Below are 19,163 nucleotides of genomic sequence, written 5' to 3'. Positions count from 1 at the left end.
TAGCCCTGCTGATCCAGGCCTCTGGAAGAGAGCTGCTGAGACAGCAGGTTTTCCCATCATGCCTCACTCACCACGGTCAGCTGATTGGCAGAGGCTCCGTGCTGCAGCAGCAGGTTGATGATGTGGGTGTGGCCCTGCTGCGCCGCCTGGTGGAGGGGCGTGTAGCCGTTCTGCAGACAGTGACAGAGAGAACGAGAGGGAGGGATGATAGTGAGAGGTAGAATGAGATGGAGAGAAATTGAGGGGAGTGGGGAAAGGGGATGCAAAGTGAAAACATGAGGGAGAAGATATAAACAGGAGGATAGCAAGAGAGTGACGGAGGGAGAGAGGGATTGAGGGACGGAGAAGGAGGGAGTGGTATCAAAACAAAGAGAGTGTTAGGGACAGCCAGCGAAAAACACACAAACTGACAAAGGTAAATAAACTCCGCTCACATGAACACCACATGGGACAGACTTTCAGTTGTTTACCTTTGTTTTGTCATCAACTCTGGCCTGGTTCTGTATGAGGAAGTCCGCCATCTTGACGTTGCCATAGTGACAAGCCACATGCAGCGGAGTGTATCCCATCTGTTTTACCCAAGGACAAGGAACCGAGAGAGAGAGAGAGAGAGAGAGAGAGAGAGAGAGAGAGAGAGAGAGAGAAGAAAGGAAGATGTAAGCTTTTTACTTCTCGTCCTATGACATCACAGCCCTTGTGTGACCAGGAAGTAACTAACATTACATTTACACAAGTGTGACACAAAAATCCTATTATACAACAAGAACTTCATAACACTTCTCTAATAGAGACACCTGATAGAAAATATGAATGAATGAACAGCCTTGGCTGTAAACCAGTGTGCTGCCAGCACAACACAGTGTGTGACCTTGTGCTACTGCAGATCTCTCTCTGTCTGTGTCCCTGTCTAGTGAATGTGAGCAGCCGATGGGCAGCCTGCTGCATCAAGCTGGGGAGGTTACTGGTAGTGACGCACATACAGACACAAACACCTGCCACTCAGGTGTCTTCTAATCCTTTATTCATCCCACACCTGAGAACATTGTGCTGCAGCCAAGTGTGTGTGTGGGCAGGTGTTTATCTTTCCTTCAACATTTTATCGACCAGTGTATAGAATGGTGGAGACAATACATACACACACGCAACATCAATACATTATGTCTGTAACTTCATTGTGTCGTGGGTCTTTATCACTATTCTAAACACATGAATTAACCATCTTACAACCCCTGGTCTATCATTGACAAGGAGAGTTGAAATCAAGGGCATCTCTCTGTCCCACAGGCTTTCACTCTGATAGTCTGTACAGTCTGTTCCCTGTGGTTGCCGTGGAAACAGCGTGACCTTCACCTTTGTCGAGGGGACGACGTCCGCCCCCTGGTTGAGCAGGACTTCCGCCACGTTGACTTTGTCCTCCTGCGCCGCTAAGTGGAGAGGTGTGAGACCACTCTGAAAGAGATAGGCGCAATCGCACACACACACACATTTAGAATTCATTTTCCATGCTGGGGGTTATCATAGCCATGTCAAAGCAATGCATCTTTATTTATATTTGTTTTTAAAGAGTCACAGGGATAGTTAGCTAGCTAGGAGGTTGTTTTTTAAGAGTCACAGGGATAGTTAGCTAACTAGGAGGTTGTTTTTTAAGAGTCACAGGGATAGTTAGCTATCTAGGAGGTTGTTTTTAAAGAGTCACAGGGATAGTTAGCTAGCTAGGAGGTTGTTTTTAAAGAGTCACAGGGATAGTTAGCTAGCTAGGAGGTTGTTTTTAAAGAGTCACAGGGATAGTTAGCTAGCTAGGTTGTTTTTAAAGAGTCACAGGGATAGTTAGCTAGCTAGGAGGTTGTTTTTAAAGAGTCACAGGGATAGTTAGCTAGCTAGGAGGTTGTTTTTTAAGAGTCATAGGGATAGTTAGCTAGCTAGGAGGTTGTTTTTAAAGAGTCACAGGGATAGTTAGCTAGCTAGGAGGTTGTTTTTAAAGAGTCACAGGGATAGTTAGCTAGCTAGGAGGTTGTTTTTAAAGAGTCACAGGGATAGTTAGCTAGCTAGGAGGTTGTTTTTAAAGAGTCACAGGGATAGTTAGCTAGCTAGGAGGTTGTTTTTAAAGGACTTGGTAAATCCAGTGGCTCCTTTTGAACTCAGTGAAAAGTGTCAGTGAAAATGAGAGACTCAGCTGTGGTCTGATCCGCCATGCTAAAGACGGCGCTATACTGAGAAGTGTCATCTGCCTTCAACTCATTAGGATGACACAGGCCCTCTAGGCTCATATCAGTGGGCTTAAATAAGCCTCTGAAAAGCCTGGCCATTGGTGTGTGTGTGTGCTCCTTTGGTAACACATGTGTCTGTGGTTGTGCATGTGTGTATGTGAACAGTAGTATTCTGTATGAGTGTGTTAGTTTCAGTGTTGATGATGTCCGGTCTTACGGCCTATGAGTTATACAATTATCCTTTTCACATAAGTTAACCGAGCTAACCGAGTTAACCGAGCTGACAAGGTACAAATCTGTCGTTCTGCCCCTGAACAGGCAGTTAACCCACTGTTCCCAGGCCGTCATTGAAAATAAGAATATGTTCTTAACTGACTTGCCTGGTTAAATAAAGGTAAAATAAAATAAAAATAACCCTCCTGTGAGGCCAGGTGAGAGTGTGTGTGCGTGTGTGTATGTGAATGTAGTATAGTGAACCGTTTGTGCTGTGTATACACAGTGTGTGTGTGTGTTACCTTGTTGCCCATGTTGACGCTGGCGTTCTTGGTGAGCAGCAGAGAGACCAGGTCCACACTGCCCTCCTGTGCAGCCAGGTGAACAGGGCTGATGCCCTGGCGGGTCACAGCATTGGTGTCCGCCCCGTACTCCAGTAGGGTGGTCCCGATGTCCATCTGGTTCTTCTTGGCAGCTATGTGGAGGGGTGTGTAGCCATTCTGAGAGGATGAGATAGAGAAAATGTATTCAGCACTCTATGTGTCCTCTATTCTACTCTACTCTATTCTGCTCTGCTTTACTCTATTCTACGACTCTATTATATTCTAGTCTATTCTACTCTCATTAGGGTTCTAGATAAAGAGATGATAACACACAGTACACTGTAAACATCCCATAGTCTTAGCTAGATGCATGGTTTAGCTTAAGGCCTTGGTTAACAGAATCAACATGTTTCACCCTCTTCTCCCTTCACTGGACACACTACTAAACAACAAAAGCCCCAGGCAGGCAGAAAGAGTCTTTGGCTGGGTGTTAAAGCCGGATCCATCCCAACATTCCCAAAGGGTTTCCCTGGAGAGGATATTTAGTGGAGCTCCACTGGCGGTATGACACCACAGTGGGGCTTTAACTCCATGAATAGTTCTGGGAAGCAGGGCAGTGGGGGTGTAATAGTCCTGGGGAGGCAGGGCAGTGGGGGTGTAATAGTCCTGGGAAGCAGGGCAGTGGGGTGTAACAGTCCTGGGAAGCAAGGCAGTGGGGTGTAACAGTCCTGGGAAGCAGGGCAGTGGGGTGTAATATTCCTGGGAAGCAGGGCAGTGGGGTGTAATATTCCTGGGATGCAGGGCAGTGGGGTGTAATAGTCCTGGGAAGCAGGGCAGTGGGGTGTAATAGTCCTGGGATGCAGGGCAGTGGACTTGTAAAAGTCCTGGGATGCAGGGCGGTGGGGGTGTAATAGTCCTGGGATGCAGGGCAGTGGGGTGTAATAGTCCTGGGATGCAGGGCAGTGGGGTGTAATATTCCTGGGATGCAGGGCAGTGGGGTGTAATAGTCCTGGGAAGCAGGGCAGTGGGGTGTAATAGTCCTGGGATGCAGGGCAGTGGACTTGTAAAAGTCCTGGGATGCAGGGCGGTGGGGGTGTAATAGTCCTGGGATGCAGGGCAGTGGGGTGTAATAGTCCTGGGATGCAGGGCAATGGGGGTGTAATAGTCCTGGGATGCAGGGCAGTGGGGGTGTAATAGTCCTGGGAAGCAGGGCAGTGGGGTGTAATAGTCCTGGGAAGCAGGGCAGTGGGGTGTAAAAGTCCTGGGATGCAGGGCAGTGGGGTGTAATAGTCCTGGGATGCAGGACAATGGGGGTGTAATAGTCCTGGGATGCAGGGCAGTGGGGTGTAATAGTCCTGGGAAGCAGGGCAGTGGGGGTGTAATAGTCCTGGGATGCAGGGCAGTGGGGGTGTAATAGTCCTGGGATGCAGGGCAGTGGGGGTGTAATAGTCCTGGGATGCAGGGCAGTGGGGGTGTAATAGTCCTGGGAAGCAGGGCAGTGGGGTGTAATAGTCCTGGGATGCAGGGCAGTGGGGTGTAATAGTCCTGGGATGCAGGACAATGGGGGTGTAATAGTCCTGGGATGCAGGGCAGTGGGGTGTAATAGTCCTGGGAAGCAGGGCAGTGGGGGTGTAATAGTCCTGGGATGCAGGGCAGTGGGGGTGTAATAGTCCTGGGATGCAGGGCAGTGGGGGGTGTAATAGTCCTGGGATGCAGGGCAGTGGGGGTGTAATAGTCCTGGGAAGCAGGGCAGTGGGGGTGTAATAGTCCTGGGATGCAGGGCAGTGGGGTGTAATAGTCCTGGGATGCAGGACAATGGGGGTGTAATAGTCCTGGGATGCAGGGCAGTGGGGGTGTAATAGTCCTGGGGGTGCAGGGCGGTGGGGGTGTAATAGTCCTGGGTGTTGGGGTTTGGCTGGGTGTAATAGTCCTGTGGGATTAAAACCTAATTTTTTAACAGCTTTAATGCATATTTGCCCCTAAGAAATCTCTACAAAGCTGAGACCATGGGTAGAGGCAGTAGGCAGATGTGGTCCTTCTGTAGCTCAGTTGGTAGAGCATGGCGCTTGTAACGCCAGGGTAGTGGGTTCGATCCCCGGGACCACCCATACGTAGAATGTATGCACACATGACTGTAAGTCGCTTTGGATAAAAGCGTCTGCTAAATGGCATATATTATTATTATTATATTATTATTATTATATTAGATGTGGAAAAGCGAGACAAGCTCTTGACACCTACTTCAACTGTCATAAAATAAAGAAGATAACTCAGAGCAAGGAGTCCAGAACATGGAAAATGTGCCTTTAGCCATTCCTCTGTAATATTAGTTCATACCTTGATAACAAGCATATCATACCACAGTTGACACAGTGTGATTTCATCCATTACACCAGAATGTTACATTTACATTACATTTAAGTCATTTAGCAGACGCTCTTATCCAGAGCGACTTACAAATTGGTGCATTCACCTTATGACATCCAGTGGAACAACCACTTTACAATAGTGCATCTAAATATTTTAAGGGGGAGGGGGTGAGAAGGATTACTTTATCCTATCCTAGGTATTCCTTAAAGAGGTGGGGTTTCAGGTGTCTCCGGAAGGTGGTGATTGACTCCGCTGTCCTGGCGTCGTGAGGGAGTTTGTTCCACCATTGGGGGCCAGAGCAGCGAACAGTTTTGACTGAGCTGAGCGGGAACTGTACTTCCTCAGTGGTAGGGAGGCGAGCAGGCCAGAGGTGGATGAACCTCAGTGCCCTTATTTGGGTGTAGGGCCTGATCAGAGCCTGGAGGTACTGAGGTGCCGTTCCCCTCACAGCTCCGTAGGCAAGCACCATGGTCTTGTAATGCGAGCTTCAACTGGAAGCCAGTGGGAGAGAGCGGAGGAGCGGGGTGACGTGAGAGAACTTGGGAAGGTTGAACACTAGACGGGCTGCGGCGTTCTGGATGAGTTGTAGGGGTTTAATGGCACAGGCAGGGAGCCCAGCCAACAGCGAGTTGCAGTAATCTGTCTGTCTCTGTCCGTGAGTCTGTCCGTCTCTGTCCGTGTGTCTGTCCGTCTGTCTGTCCGTCTTTGTCCGTTTGTCTGTCCGCCTCTGTCCGTCTGTCTGTCCGTCTCTGTCCGTCTGTCTGTCCTTCTCTGTCCGTTTGTCCGTCTGTCTGCCTGTGTCCGTCCGTCTGTCTCTGTCAGTCTGTCTTTGTCCGTCTGTCTGTCTCTGTCCGTCTGTATGTCAGTCTCTATCTGTCTCTCCGTCTCTGTCCGTCCGTCTCTGTCCGTCTGTGTCCATCCGTCCGTCCGTCCGTCCGTCCATCCGTCTGTCTGTCTGTCTGTCTGTCTGTCTGTCTGTCTGTCTGTCTGTCTGTCTGTCTGTCTGTCTGTCTGTCTGTCTGTCTGTCTGTCTGTCTGTCTGTCTGTCTGTCTGTCTGTCTGTCTGTCTGTCTGTCTGTCTGTCTGTCTGTCTGTCATGACTGAAGATAAAAGGGACAGGCAGCTGTGAAAGACATCGACTGTTTCCCGTCATTTGACTTATAACTCTGCATCTCCACATCTCACCAAGCCTAGGCCTCAAAGAGAAGATTTAGTTTATTTCCAAAACACTGGCACACTGAAAGTAAGCGAGAGACACCGACTGTAGCCTGCAAACATAGCTTTATAGAAGGAGAGAGGAGGTGGGGGGAGAGATTGATTTTACAAGGTTTCAAGGTTTCCTCATTCAAGACAGTTTTATTGGATGTGATTGGACAACCTGAGCATTATTTTAACACTACAACAGGGCCTGTAAGACCGCAAGCCAACAACAAGGTGACCCTAGTCACTGGGCATGGTCCACTCTGGCACATTTAGAGCTTTGTCTGATTGTTATGCAGTTTAACAACAGCAGTAACTAAGCTACCATGCTTTTCTATTGGACCACATAGAAGCCTATGACAGTCATGACAAAAAAGCAGTATGAATCAGTCGACTTAGCACTGAATCTTATCACACACGAGCACTGAATCCTATCACACACGAGCACTGAATCCTATCACACACGAGCACTGAATCCTATCACACACGATCACTGAATCCTATCACACACGAGCACTGAATCCTGTCAAACACGAGCACTGAATCCTGTCAAACACGAGCACTGAATCCTATCACACAGGAGCACTGAATCCTATTCAACACGAGCACTGAATCCTATCACACAAGAGCACTGAATCCTATCACACACGAGCACTGAATCCTATCAAACTCGAGCACTGAATCCTATGACACACTAGCACATACTAGGCTAGTCTACAGTACATCCATAGTTCCTCTTTGAAAGACAGCAATGAAAGTTAAATCACTTCTATCCTCTCCTGTTCTGCTCTCATCCTCGTTGGTTAACATATTCAGTATGTAACAGGATGTACACACTTCAGTAAAAAGTAATTGTCTTTAGAGTTAAGCCAATCCAAACAGGCCAAGGACAAGAGACAAAGAAAAAGCATATAAGAGACACACATGAGTTAATGGTTAATCAGTGTGTTATCAGCTGGTACCGTAATGTTAATCAGCTGGTACTATGGGCCAAAAGGTCAAAAATCTACCTCATGCCTGCTTTAATCAGATCAATGAACCCAAACCAGTATGGTACTAGTCACATTATGCCTGATCTGATGTGTGTGTGTGACACGGTGTATGACACTGTGTGTGTGTCGGAGTGAAGTACCTTGGCGGCAGCGTGGGGAGATGCTCCCTGATCCAGAAGCAGTAGAGCCACTCTCTGATTATCGTAGTGAGCAGCTACATGCAGTGGAGTTAGCCCACTCTAAAACACACACAAACAACACCACGTTAGAAGGAGCCCAAACACCAAAGCACAAGGGAGGAAGCCACAACATAAACAGAACAGGAGGAAAAGCCATGGAGCCGATGGGACCCAATCAGACGGGGACCAGTTTAAGCATGACACCAATGAGCACACAACGCTGAATTAAGCCCATCTACAGCGCATCCACACAACTAGCAAAATGCAGAACACTTCAACAGAAATATTTTCTACAGAAAAAGGTATTTCTAGTGACATAGGCACCCTGGAAACCGAATGATGTAATTGTGTGTGCCTGACAGCCTGCATATTATTTTTCTGCAGTTTGGATACACCATTAGATGGGGACTTGTTTTAGCGTGACACCACCAATAACTGTTAAACCACAAACATGTCTTTTTACGAGTCTCCTCCATCTTCATTACCATACCTGCTTGCCATTATGTTAAGCACTTTCAGATGGCTGGACAGACACTGATTTGACACATAATTAGTACCAGTAGGCTCCTCATTCAGTAAGTATGGTGTGTGTGTGTGTGTTTGTATGTGTCTGTCTGTACGTCTTAGAAGAGGGTGAACGAGTGCATGCCATAATGCTTTAGTGAAGGAAAAGCATCTGTAAGCTGTGCCATCTTGAGAGAAGTTATGATTTCCCTCAGTCCAGCTGCAGCTCCTACAGTCTAGCTTCAGTAGTGTTCTGTTCCTTTTCAGAGGGACGGGATGAGACTAGGAAAGGAGGCCAAAGGCCCACAGGATGACGTATGACATCCATTCGAACAGAGGGGGGAGGGGAGGGGAGACTGGAGAGGAGGGGAGGGAGAGTAGAGGGGAGGGAAGAGGGGAGGGGAGAGAGGGGAGGGGAGGGTGGAAGAGAGAGAGGAGAGTGGAGGGTGGAACTACTATTTCACTCACTCTATTAGAATGAATGATATTGTCTCAAACATCACAACCAATCTCATAGAACTAGAAGCAACTCTAATTCTATGGCCAAGTGAATGTTATTGGATTTCAGGAGTTGCTCTCTTCACACATCCCACCTTTCCAGCTGCATCCGGAGCTGCTCTCTTCTGAAGAAGCAGGCTGGCCACTTCCATCTTCCCATACTTCGCTGCCACGTGAAGAGGACTGAACCCTTTCTGTAGAAGACATCAGGAGACACATCATCAACTTGAGACAGCCAGGGAGAACAGAGCTGCTCTGGCAACCTAACTGACAGGGAAAAGTCTAAATGGGATTCTTGGGACATCCAACTCTGACATCATCCCATTGAAGTTTAAATTTAAAATGGTTAAGGTTCAGGTTAGGTAAGGGTTATGGTTAAGTTTGGGGTTTAGGTTAGGGACATCCCAAGGATCCCGGGTAGCTCTAACCTAACTGACAGCACTATCTGTTATAAAGGAGAGCTGAGAGCATTCAAGATGTGCACGGTTGTGCAACGTTGCAAACCTTTCAATAACAGGAAAGGATGGGACACCATAAGAAGTTAAATAACCTTAGAGTAGGGTCTCGTTCACATTAGCTTCATGGCCATGTGAAAGAAAGTATGGTGGGTGGACAAGGTGTTTGTCTTGCTCAGTGGGATGTTTCACCCTGAGAGAATATGTCACTGGGTCTGTTTCTCATATCCTATTCCTCATCTATAAAAGGATAGCGCATAATGTGGTCATGTTAATCTTGGCGTCCCTCTTTGTTAAGTCTCTCTGTGTTAGGAAAAGTATTTTAAGACATTAGGTCATATTTTCCAGAGTGATGTGGAACTCCCACACATAACTCCCATTTCACACACAGCAACGTTTGGCCTAATTGTCCTTATGTCGTAATTCATGCTCCATACTGCCATGTGATTTTGATATCCCGTTATGGCCAACTTTTCTTCAGATGCCATTGTTTATTTTCTAACATTTCCAAAGGTATTCTACTTCTTGGTCCAAAGAGGATCCTCCATGGTGTTATTGTTAAAACAAGTTGTTACACTGAAAAACCAAATGGAACAAAATGACTGTGTGTTCGGTTTGGTGCCCTCTGCAGTCACTGTACTGTGCAGTACCAACACAGCCAATCAACTGGACAGCTGTGACCTGACGTCATCTCTCTGGACAGCTGTCTAAGGTACTGTCCCCTCATATACAGTGTGTGTGTTTTAGACGGACGGACGGACGGACGGACGGACGGACGGACGGACGGACGGACGGACGGACGGACGGACGGACGGACGGACGGACGGACGGACGGACGGACGGACGGACGGACGGACGGACGGACGGACGGACGGACGGACGGACGGACAGACAGACAGACAGACAGACAGACAGACAGACAGACAGACAGACAGACAGACAGACAGACAGACAGACAGACAGACAGACAGACAGACAGACAGACAGACAGACAGACAGACAGACAGACAGACAGACAGACAGACAGACAGACAGTGGGGGAGAGCGAGAGAGAGATAGAGGCACAGTGGGGTTTACCCTTCATTAATCTATTCCTCTGACAGGGTGTCACCTTCAAGGACATCCTTCTGCAATATACACTGCCACATTATACATGCGCACACACCAAGTCTACGAAACACTCTTCTTTGACCTTCAAGAAGATCATACAGATGTAGGATCTTAATTTGATCACTCTTTTGTTGGTGAGAATTTTCCTGTACCGCATGAGCTTTGTGATTTACATAAATTCACTGAAAACCCCTACTAACATGGTTATATTAACAGTATTGCACTTTTCATGTAGACTGTTTTTAGCCAGCTAATAGCCTAACCACCGATCAAGCAACATTATGGACTAAATGTTCAAACCCTGTTACTGCAGGATTATTTGTCTGTAACAATATAGGTTAATATAAGATCCTACATCTGTAGCTCAATTATGTGTGTGGAAGCGCAAGGAATTTAGCTTCCATGTAATTTTCATCCTGATTAGGTTTAGGAAATGAACAAGAAACACCAGTGGTGAGGAACAGCGACTTCAAATTACTATTATTCTCCAATCAATAGTAGTAATGTGCAATGCACACTGTCCTTAGCCTGACTCTGCTGATCAACAACTGACTAAACCACAACCACCATGGTTGAACTGATAATAATACATTTAATTCTTTATTTGTGACTGCTGGCTTTTCATTTTCTGGTTGGACCTTAACTCAATCACACTGACCTTAGTGGAGGCTGACAGCGATGCACCCTGGTCCAGCAGCATGGCGGCTACGTCCTCGTGACCTTCGCGGGCAGCCAGGTGGAGGGGTGTGTAGCCTGACGTGGTGGCAGCGTTAGCAGAAGCCCCCCTCTGCAGCAGCTGCTGGACAATGTCGGCCTTCCCCAGCCGGCTGGAGATGTGCAGCGCTGTCTGGTCGTCCTGGAGGGAGACAAATACTATTATACTCTGTCTATTCACTTCACAACGTAAAAAGAAGTGACACCACATCATTTCACAGCCCAGTTAGACAATGAAGGACTCTCTGACCCCTAACCTCTGCTCACCTTGGCCTTAGTCTCCACCTTCGCTCCATTCTGCAGCAGGTATCGCACCACGTCAGCCTGACCTGCCCGGGCTGCCATGTGCAGCGCTGTCTCCCCCCTCTGGAAAACACACACACACGTTTGTTTTACTATCCTTGTGGGGACCAAACAATGATTCCCATTCAACATCCTATTTTCCCTAACCCTAAAACTAATCTTAACCATAGCTTTAATCCCAAACTCCTAACCCTAAAATTGCCCTAAATTCTTGTCCCCACTAGGATAGTAAAACCAAACACACACACACACACACACACACACACTTAACCTGCATGGTATGTATTACTCTATTTTGACTAGCTAATTATTTTGGGTTTAATTTCTGAAGAGCTGAGTGTAGTGTAACACCTACCACGTTGGTGGTGTTGGGCGAAGCTCCGTGATGCGTCAGTGAGTTGACAATGTTCTCATGTCCCATGAAAGCGGCCACGTGAATAGGAGTGAGTCCAGACTGCAAGAAAATCACAATGATAGTCAATAATCAATAGCCTGGGTTCAGCTGTACCTACAGTATGTCTTAGAGTAAGGGAAACACACAGCTGTACCTAAACAAAATGATTCATTGTCTATGATCTTTGAAGTTCCCAGCCCAGTCTGTTCTTCCTACCCCTAACGCCCCGTGTTACCCCAGACACAGCCCAGCCCTCTGACCCTAGAGTACCTCTGTCACAGCCTGGATCGATGCTCCGTGTTTCAGCAGCAGCTCCATCACTTTGGAGCGGTTCTTCTTGCAGGCGATGTGAAGCGGGGTGAAGCCGTTCTATAAACAAAAACCACTCAACTCCTCAGGTATTTTGGCACAGGTTTTAGTAGTAGAAACAGCAGTTTCCTTTTACCCCTATTTTGTCTGTAGTATAAACATGTGAGAGAGGAACATCTTATTGTTAACCTAACTGAGTTTTATGCCCCAATAGTGTTACAACTGTCCACACAGTTTCTTCTTGCCAGTAAACCTCAGTCACCACACCCATGGTTTCAGTCACCACAAAGCATGACAACATACTTAGTGATGTGTGCCAAGACAGTCTTTTCTCTCAAAACACACACACATACACACAGGCGTGCACACATACACTCTCAAACACACACAACGTAGCTCTGCTGATTATCAAACCTAAGCCATTTGAAGGGAGTATGTACAGTGCATTCGGAAAGTATTCAGACCCCTTCGCTTTTTCCACATTTTGTTACGTTACAGCCTTCTAAAATGGATTAAATAAAAACATGTCCTCATCAATCTACACACAATTCCCCATAATGACAAGACAAAAACGGTTTTTTAGACATTTTTGCAAATGTATAAAAATAAAAAATATCACATTTACATAAGTATTCAAACCCATTACTCAGTACTTTGTTGAAGAACCTTTGGCAATAATTACAGCCTCGAGTCTTGGGTATGACTCTACAAACTTGGCACACCTGTATTTGGGGAGTATCTCCCATTCTTCTCTGCAGATCCTCTCAAGCTCTGTCAGGTTGGATGGGGAGCGTCGCTGCACAGCTATTTTCAGGTCTCTCCAGAGATGTTCGATTGGGCTCTGGCTGGGCCACTCAAGGACATTCAGAGACTTGTCACGAAGCCACTCCTACGTAGTCTTGGCTGTGTGCTTAGGGTCGTTGTCCTGTTGGAAGGTGAACCTTCATCCCAGTCTGAGGTCCTGAGTGCTCTGGAGCATATTTTTGTTTCTCATGGTCTGTTGGTGCTTTAGATGCCTTTTGGCAAACTCCAAGCAGGCTGTCACGTGCCTGTAATGGAATTTTAATGTTTGTGTTTTTCTTGTAACACATTTCTGTGTTCAATTCATGTGGTGTTCTAATAATCTGATTCTGTGTTCATGCAAGTGACTGATTTAACAAATCCTCACTTATCAGTATCTGGAATTTGGCAGTATGCCCAGACCTTGTTTTGTAAACGAACTAAAGATATCTTAGTTTCATGGTCTCACCTTAGAGATGAGAAGCCTTGTGAGGTGTTGGTTTGTCAAATGTTATGAACCAGTATTGGTCGGTCAAATGAATGAAACAAAACGGTAATGATGAATTAATTTACTAAATCATGCAAATATAACTTGTCTGCGTATAGCCATATACAAGACAACTGCTGGGACTACCCAAGCAGAGCTTCTGATTGACATGTGTACTATGGTGCATTGAGTTGGTTGGAACCTCTCAAGTGTAATGACAAATAAAGGGTGATTTATTTAAGATTGACTTCAAGTGTCCCTGTATAGGAATTTCCACGACATGCCTTTTACTGAGGAGTGGTTTCCATCTGGCCACTCTACCAAAAAGGCCTGATTGGTGGAGTGCTGCAGAGATGGTTGTCCTTCTGGAAGGTTCTCCCATCTCCACAGAGGAACTCTGGAGCTCAGTCAGAGTAACCATCGGGTTCTTGGTCACTTTCCTTACCAAGGCCCGACTTCCCCAATTGCTCAGTTTGGCCGGTTGGCCAGCTCTAGGAAGAGTCTTGGTGGTTCAAAACTTCTTCTGTTTAAGAATGTACGAGGCCACTGTGTTCTTGGGGACTGTCAATGCTGCAGAAATGTTTTGGTACCCTTCCCCAGATCTGTGCCTCGACACAATCCTGTCTCTGAGTTCTACGGACAATTCCTTCGACTTCATGGCTTGGTTTTTGCTCTGACAACTGTGGGACCTTATATAGACAGGTGTGTGCCCTACCAAATCCTGTCAAATTAACTGAATTTATCACAGGTGGACTCCAATCAAGTTGTAGAAACATCTCAAGGATGATCAATGGAAACAGGATGCACCTGAGCTCAATTTCGAGTCTCATAGCAAAGGGTCTGAATACTAATGTATATACGTTTATTTTTTAACCTGTTTTTCGCTTTGTCATTATGGGGTATTGTGTGTAGATTGATGACAAAACATGTTTTATTTTTTATTTAATCAACTTTAGAATAATGCGAACTCTAAGAATCTATCCACTGTGTTGTTGTGAATGGTACAGTACTGAAGGACGGACGTGCATTGTCACAGCTCTGATGACTTTTATCAGTATGAAAAGGGGAAGTTACTGCAGTCAGGAAGTGAGCCTGGCTGAAGAAAAAGACAGTTGCCGACCCCACCCAGGGGCTGAGGACACAAACAGACACAACTCCCAGAACAATAAACAAGAGCAGTCAGCAGAATGACGGGACGAATCCGTCCCACCTTCTCCCACCTCTCAGGTCAGTTTCACGGTTCTGTGTGCACGGAAATGCTGCTATGAAAGATACCCACAGCAATCACACAGCTAAATAGCAAACAAAAGGAGACCACTGAAATGTGGACCAGTGTCGTGTGGCACTGAAAGCTGCTTTTTAACTAACACTTACGGTGGTGCTCTATTTATTATGCTGTTAATAAATGTCCATTTCTAACTCAAATGGACAATAGTATTTTGAACTTGTACACCCTGACTTTCTCTCCACCCCTTTCTCACCAGTGCTTTAGCGTTAGGGTTGGCCTTTTTGTCCACTATGAGCTTGGCCACTTTGTAGTGTCCACAGTGGGCGGCCACGTGTAACGCTGTCAGGTAGTCGTTGGTGACATCATCAACGGGGACATCGTTCTGAAGGAGGAGCTGGACACAGTTGATGTGGTCGCCCTGAGTGGCCATGTGCAGGGGGGACAGCCCGTTCTGAAAGGGTTACAAACATTATGGTATGTCAATGTTCCGTAGCAGCTGAAAATGTTCGATTACAGCAACGTTCTGTGACAATCCCAATTCTATCAGTGGTAGGAGATATTTGCAAACACAACTTTAGATCAATGCTCTGCAAATGTTACCTGGAGGAACATATGTTTAACAATAAGGTAGATGCAAGTGTTCTCATCTTAGTAACCAAGTATATGATAAGAGAAGGCGCTACCTTTGTCTTGGACAGAATGGGGGCTCCGCGGTCCAGCAGGATCTCAACCACTTGTTCATGACCGCTCCTCGCTCCACAGTGAAGAGGTGTCAGTCCGTCCTACACACAACAACACAGTCAATAAGAACACAGAGCGGTGGAGCTTATGAAACATTCCGCCCACTATGGACTGAATGCAGAAAAGCGCATATCTTGATAATATTTAAGTGAACGCATACATACTGTAATAGAACAGAGTTAAAACATATAACAATGACAAAGTAGTGCATGTTAGGTAGTTAGGTATATACATGACAACATGCCTACTGCTACCACTAACAACAAGTCCTGTAGACCTCATATAGAAGGGAAGGACATCATATAGACATATATACACAGTGCTGTATTTCATTTGCAGGTCGACGTTTATCGTCATGAGTCTTGCCCTGGAGGCAGAACTGAGCAATTTCCTCTAGAGGGGCCAGCTGCAAAGTCAAAATTGGCTTTATTGTTCAAATTCATGAAAACAAAAAAGTGCTTTTTGGTTTTAATTTAAGGGTAGGGTTAGGCATCAGATTAGCTGTGTGATAAGGGTTATGGGTAGGGTCAGGTTTAAAATCAGATTGTATGACTTTGTGGCTGTGCCAGCTAGTGACCACTCTGCAGAGCTGCCTCCAGTACATGAGTCATCTCAATAAATGCCAACCTGCATTTAATTCTGTGAAGGCACTCACCTTAGTCTTGGCATCTATTTTGGATCCTCTGTCCAACAACAGTTTGACCATGTTACTATTGCCTCTTTTAGATGCCACATGGAGAGGTGTGATGTCATTCTGTTACAACACAGAGAGGAGGTAGGAGTGAGCCACACAATACAGAACTGTGAATATTATTTGGATGTCGTCCATATGGTAATACTTAGTCCTGTGAGTAAAACTAAACAGCATCTGAATCCAGTAACAGAAAGATGCCACTCTTGTATTGTTACAAAAACATCATCATTTTACAAACAATCATTTGATAAGATGATATTCAAAGTACTCTGAATGGTATGTGTGGTGTGTATTACTAAGGGGGTGTAAAGCTGTCCATTGTTCAGTATTATTTATAAGCCATCTCTTGTGTAATTTACTGTGGAGCTAATCATTAATTACTGTCGACTTCAAACAGAAACACAAACATTACAGCTAGACGCTTCCGTTTCATATAATTACAGGCTGTCTCTGATGCCCATTAAGCTAACCTCTAACGCTGTTGTGTCTGGTGTTACACTCGTTGTTATGATTGCAATACTATCACAATATGACATGAGTACAGGCTGTGGGACGGGTGTGTGGGGGAGGATCTGAGCATTGTGTGAGTAATTTGGGTTGTGGTGTAAGACTGTTGTGGGTATTGCTCCATAGAGTGTAGTGGACTGTTGCTAGTAGCTCCTCCTGTCCAGCAGAGGGCGGAGCAGCATTACCCTGGCCATGAAGTCCACAGCTCCCCCCCGATTCAGCAGAAGCGTGGCCACGTTGATGTTGCCATAGTGAGCAGCGATGTGGAGAGGAGTGAAGCCGCTCTGAGGAGAGCAGAGCACACAAACACAACAACACAGGAGTCAGAGACGACCACGGGACTGGTATCACTCTCTCAAATTACACTCGCGTAAGTTTACAGGCTGCTACTGTACACATCAACAATTCTCACTGTGGCAGAGCAACTCTTTGTTTTCAAAACCCAAACACAGATCCTGCCGACTAGAATGTGAATAGTAGCCTATGTTGACGTTCATATGACATACCATTCAAAGAGATCATGAGCTTTCATGATTATTTCACCCTTACCACAGTGTTATACTGGACCATAACACGTTACCTACCACACAATAAGCTTAGACACAGTGGCATGAAGTCCCCAGTTACAGACTGTAGTTTATGTCGAATTTCAACAACAGCCAAGAGGCCTTGTCGTGTCAAAGCACAAACGTCCCATAAATAGGTTACGTCTTCACATGTCAATGTAACGTATATCGTTCAATGGTGATTTCATCATAAAACCATGGCTTAGAGGGAAACAGCTGTCTAAGCAAGAGGAATATAATGGGAAAGGGCACATCAGGGAGGAACTTTTAGATAAAGCTATCTAATGAGGGAGATCATTTAAGATAAAGCCAATCATCCTGCACAAAGCAGGTGGTCACCAAAGCTTCCTGCACATAAACCACTAAAGTTGTGAGCATTATAAAAACTGTTCTATTTCTATTCTAAAAGGATAAACAAATCAGCTTGACCTCTGAGGTTTCATACAAATAAGACATAGTTCTGCATTAAACACTTCTTAATCATAAAAACTGTGTCAATATCTCTGTCATTCACCATACGACACAGATGGTTCCATTACATTTAAAACACATTAGGAGCTAATCCAACTATCCAAACTATTGATTGGCAATGCTTTTAGCATCTACTATCATGCAGTGTGGTTAAGGCTCAAATATCTACATGTACAAAGCCAAGTAAAGCTCCTAGCCATGCCGGCCAAAACAGGCATTCTGAGAGGGCAGTCCTTCCGTCATTTTTACATTGGAAACAGCACCAACAAGAGGTAACTCATGTCCCATGCACTACTATGGAGGTTGGGGAGGTTAAGATATGCGGTACCAGTCCAAAGTTTGGACACACCTACTCAAGGGTTTTACTTCATTTGGACTATTTTCTTCACTGTAGAATAATAGTGAAGACATCAAAACTATGACATAACACATATGGAATCATGCAGTAACCAAAAAAGTATTAAACAAATCAAAATATATTTTATATTTGAGATTCTTCAAAGAAGCCACCCTTTTCCTTGATGACAGTCAAACATAAAGAAAAACCCTGGAATGAGTAGGTGTGTCCAAACTTTTGACTGGTACTGTAAATGCAGTCTAATAAACTAACAAGTAGACAAGTTCTCTGCTGCTGGGAGGCTGGGTTCTTTAACAAACCTAATAGGCCAGATTATGATCAAAATACAGTATGATAAACAGTAACACTTAGGTATTGTTAGTATTGTGTCATAACATTATTTATCATTAACCATGTTATGGCAGGATATCGGTCTTGGAACCCATGGAACCCTCCTAGCCTCCAGCTACAGATATCCACAGTCCACATCAGTATTAGTAAGACATGATGCAATATTACTCTATCTACCAGTAATAAGAGACACGCTACATGAATGAAGTGATGGGGAAAATACAAAAAAAAACTGAAAAAGAAGGGAGATATGGGGCTGCAACAACACTGGTGCATGATACAGGAGGTTGTTTTCTGGATTTGTTTAAGCTATGATGGATAGAATAAGTACAGTACAGTGTACAGGTATACCTCTGTCGTTTTATTCACCATCATCTAGGGGAGACGGCACAAGGCCGGCCAAGAGAGGAGAGAATGGGTGGTTAGTGTGTGCACAACATCCCACAACGAGGAGAGTTTACAGGTGTAAACTTACAGACCTACTCCAGGAGTTACTGGAGTAGGTCTCTAGTGGGCCAGAGAGGTTTTGAATCGCTCAACTTTATACAGAAACTGTTGTTAATGTTAAGAGTAAAAGTTGCAAAGTTCCAAACAAAACTGTCAGTTGTGGTTAAATTGTTCTGCAGGATATAAGGTCACAGTACAGAATCAGCTATGTCTCTTTATATCCAGCTTTCCTTCTCTCCTCTCTGTATTGTCTTACTGAGAATAATGTAATGCATTATCACACATGCACCTACACATTATTACACACAAAGCTCAAAGTAAAAAAAACATAAGAAAACAATTAAATAAACAAAGAAACACATTTAAACAATTTGATTAAAACGTATGATCCTACTCATATAAGAAAAGAGCCAGAAAGACAGAGGTGAGAAACAAAGGGAGAGAGACAACATTTGCAGAATGTGGTGTAGTGGTCACCTTGGACTCCACATCTGCGTTGCGGTCGTTCTGGAGCAGTAACGCTGCAGCCTTGGTGTCGTCCTTGCGGGCGGCGATGTGCAGGGCGGGCAGACGCACCTTGCCCTTGGTGTCATTCTCCAGGAGCAGAGACACCACTTGGTCATGCCCCTGCTGCAGCGCCACCGCCAGAGGGGTGAACCCGTCCTGTTAGAGGGGGATAGGGGTAGTACTGTATTACTAAAGACAATGTGTTACAAGAACAGTGGGGTATCGCTATGGGAACAGCTATACCTGCTATGCTCTTTGAGGTCTGTATGCCATTTA

General features: G+C 45.4%; 1 protein-coding gene across 6 annotated transcripts in view; it reads right to left on the bottom strand.

The window, feature by feature from the left end:
- LOC124041196 (ankyrin-3-like) overlaps positions 1–19,163 on the bottom strand; it is a 121,879-nt gene that overhangs the window by 44,474 nt on the left and 58,242 nt on the right. For 3 of the 6 annotated variants that reach the window (XM_046358471.1, XM_046358473.1, XM_046358472.1), the window contains exons 6-21: positions 18,858–19,043; positions 18,285–18,308; positions 16,394–16,492; positions 15,663–15,761; positions 14,950–15,048; positions 14,520–14,717; positions 11,733–11,831; positions 11,424–11,522; positions 11,033–11,131; positions 10,710–10,907; positions 8,582–8,680; positions 7,446–7,544; positions 2,723–2,920; positions 1,351–1,449; positions 471–569; positions 72–170 (exon numbers count right to left, since the gene is read on the bottom strand). In XM_046358471.1, coding sequence (XP_046214427.1) covers positions 72–170; positions 471–569; positions 1,351–1,449; positions 2,723–2,920; positions 7,446–7,544; positions 8,582–8,680; positions 10,710–10,907; positions 11,033–11,131; positions 11,424–11,522; positions 11,733–11,831; positions 14,520–14,717; positions 14,950–15,048; positions 15,663–15,761; positions 16,394–16,492; positions 18,285–18,308; positions 18,858–19,043 — 1,893 coding nt within the window. The remainder of the gene's footprint in view (positions 1–71; positions 171–470; positions 570–1,350; positions 1,450–2,722; positions 2,921–7,445; positions 7,545–8,581; positions 8,681–10,709; positions 10,908–11,032; positions 11,132–11,423; positions 11,523–11,732; positions 11,832–14,519; positions 14,718–14,949; positions 15,049–15,662; positions 15,762–16,393; positions 16,493–18,284; positions 18,309–18,857; positions 19,044–19,163) is intronic. The other 3 variants (XM_046358475.1, XM_046358476.1, XM_046358474.1) reach the window with 1 other exon arrangement.

Source organism: Oncorhynchus gorbuscha, linkage group LG08, assembly GCF_021184085.1.
Source record: "Oncorhynchus gorbuscha isolate QuinsamMale2020 ecotype Even-year linkage group LG08, OgorEven_v1.0, whole genome shotgun sequence".
NCBI lineage: Eukaryota > Metazoa > Chordata > Actinopteri > Salmoniformes > Salmonidae > Oncorhynchus > Oncorhynchus gorbuscha.
Note: the sequence above shows the minus strand (reverse complement) of the source record. Positions and strands in the feature narration are given on the sequence as shown.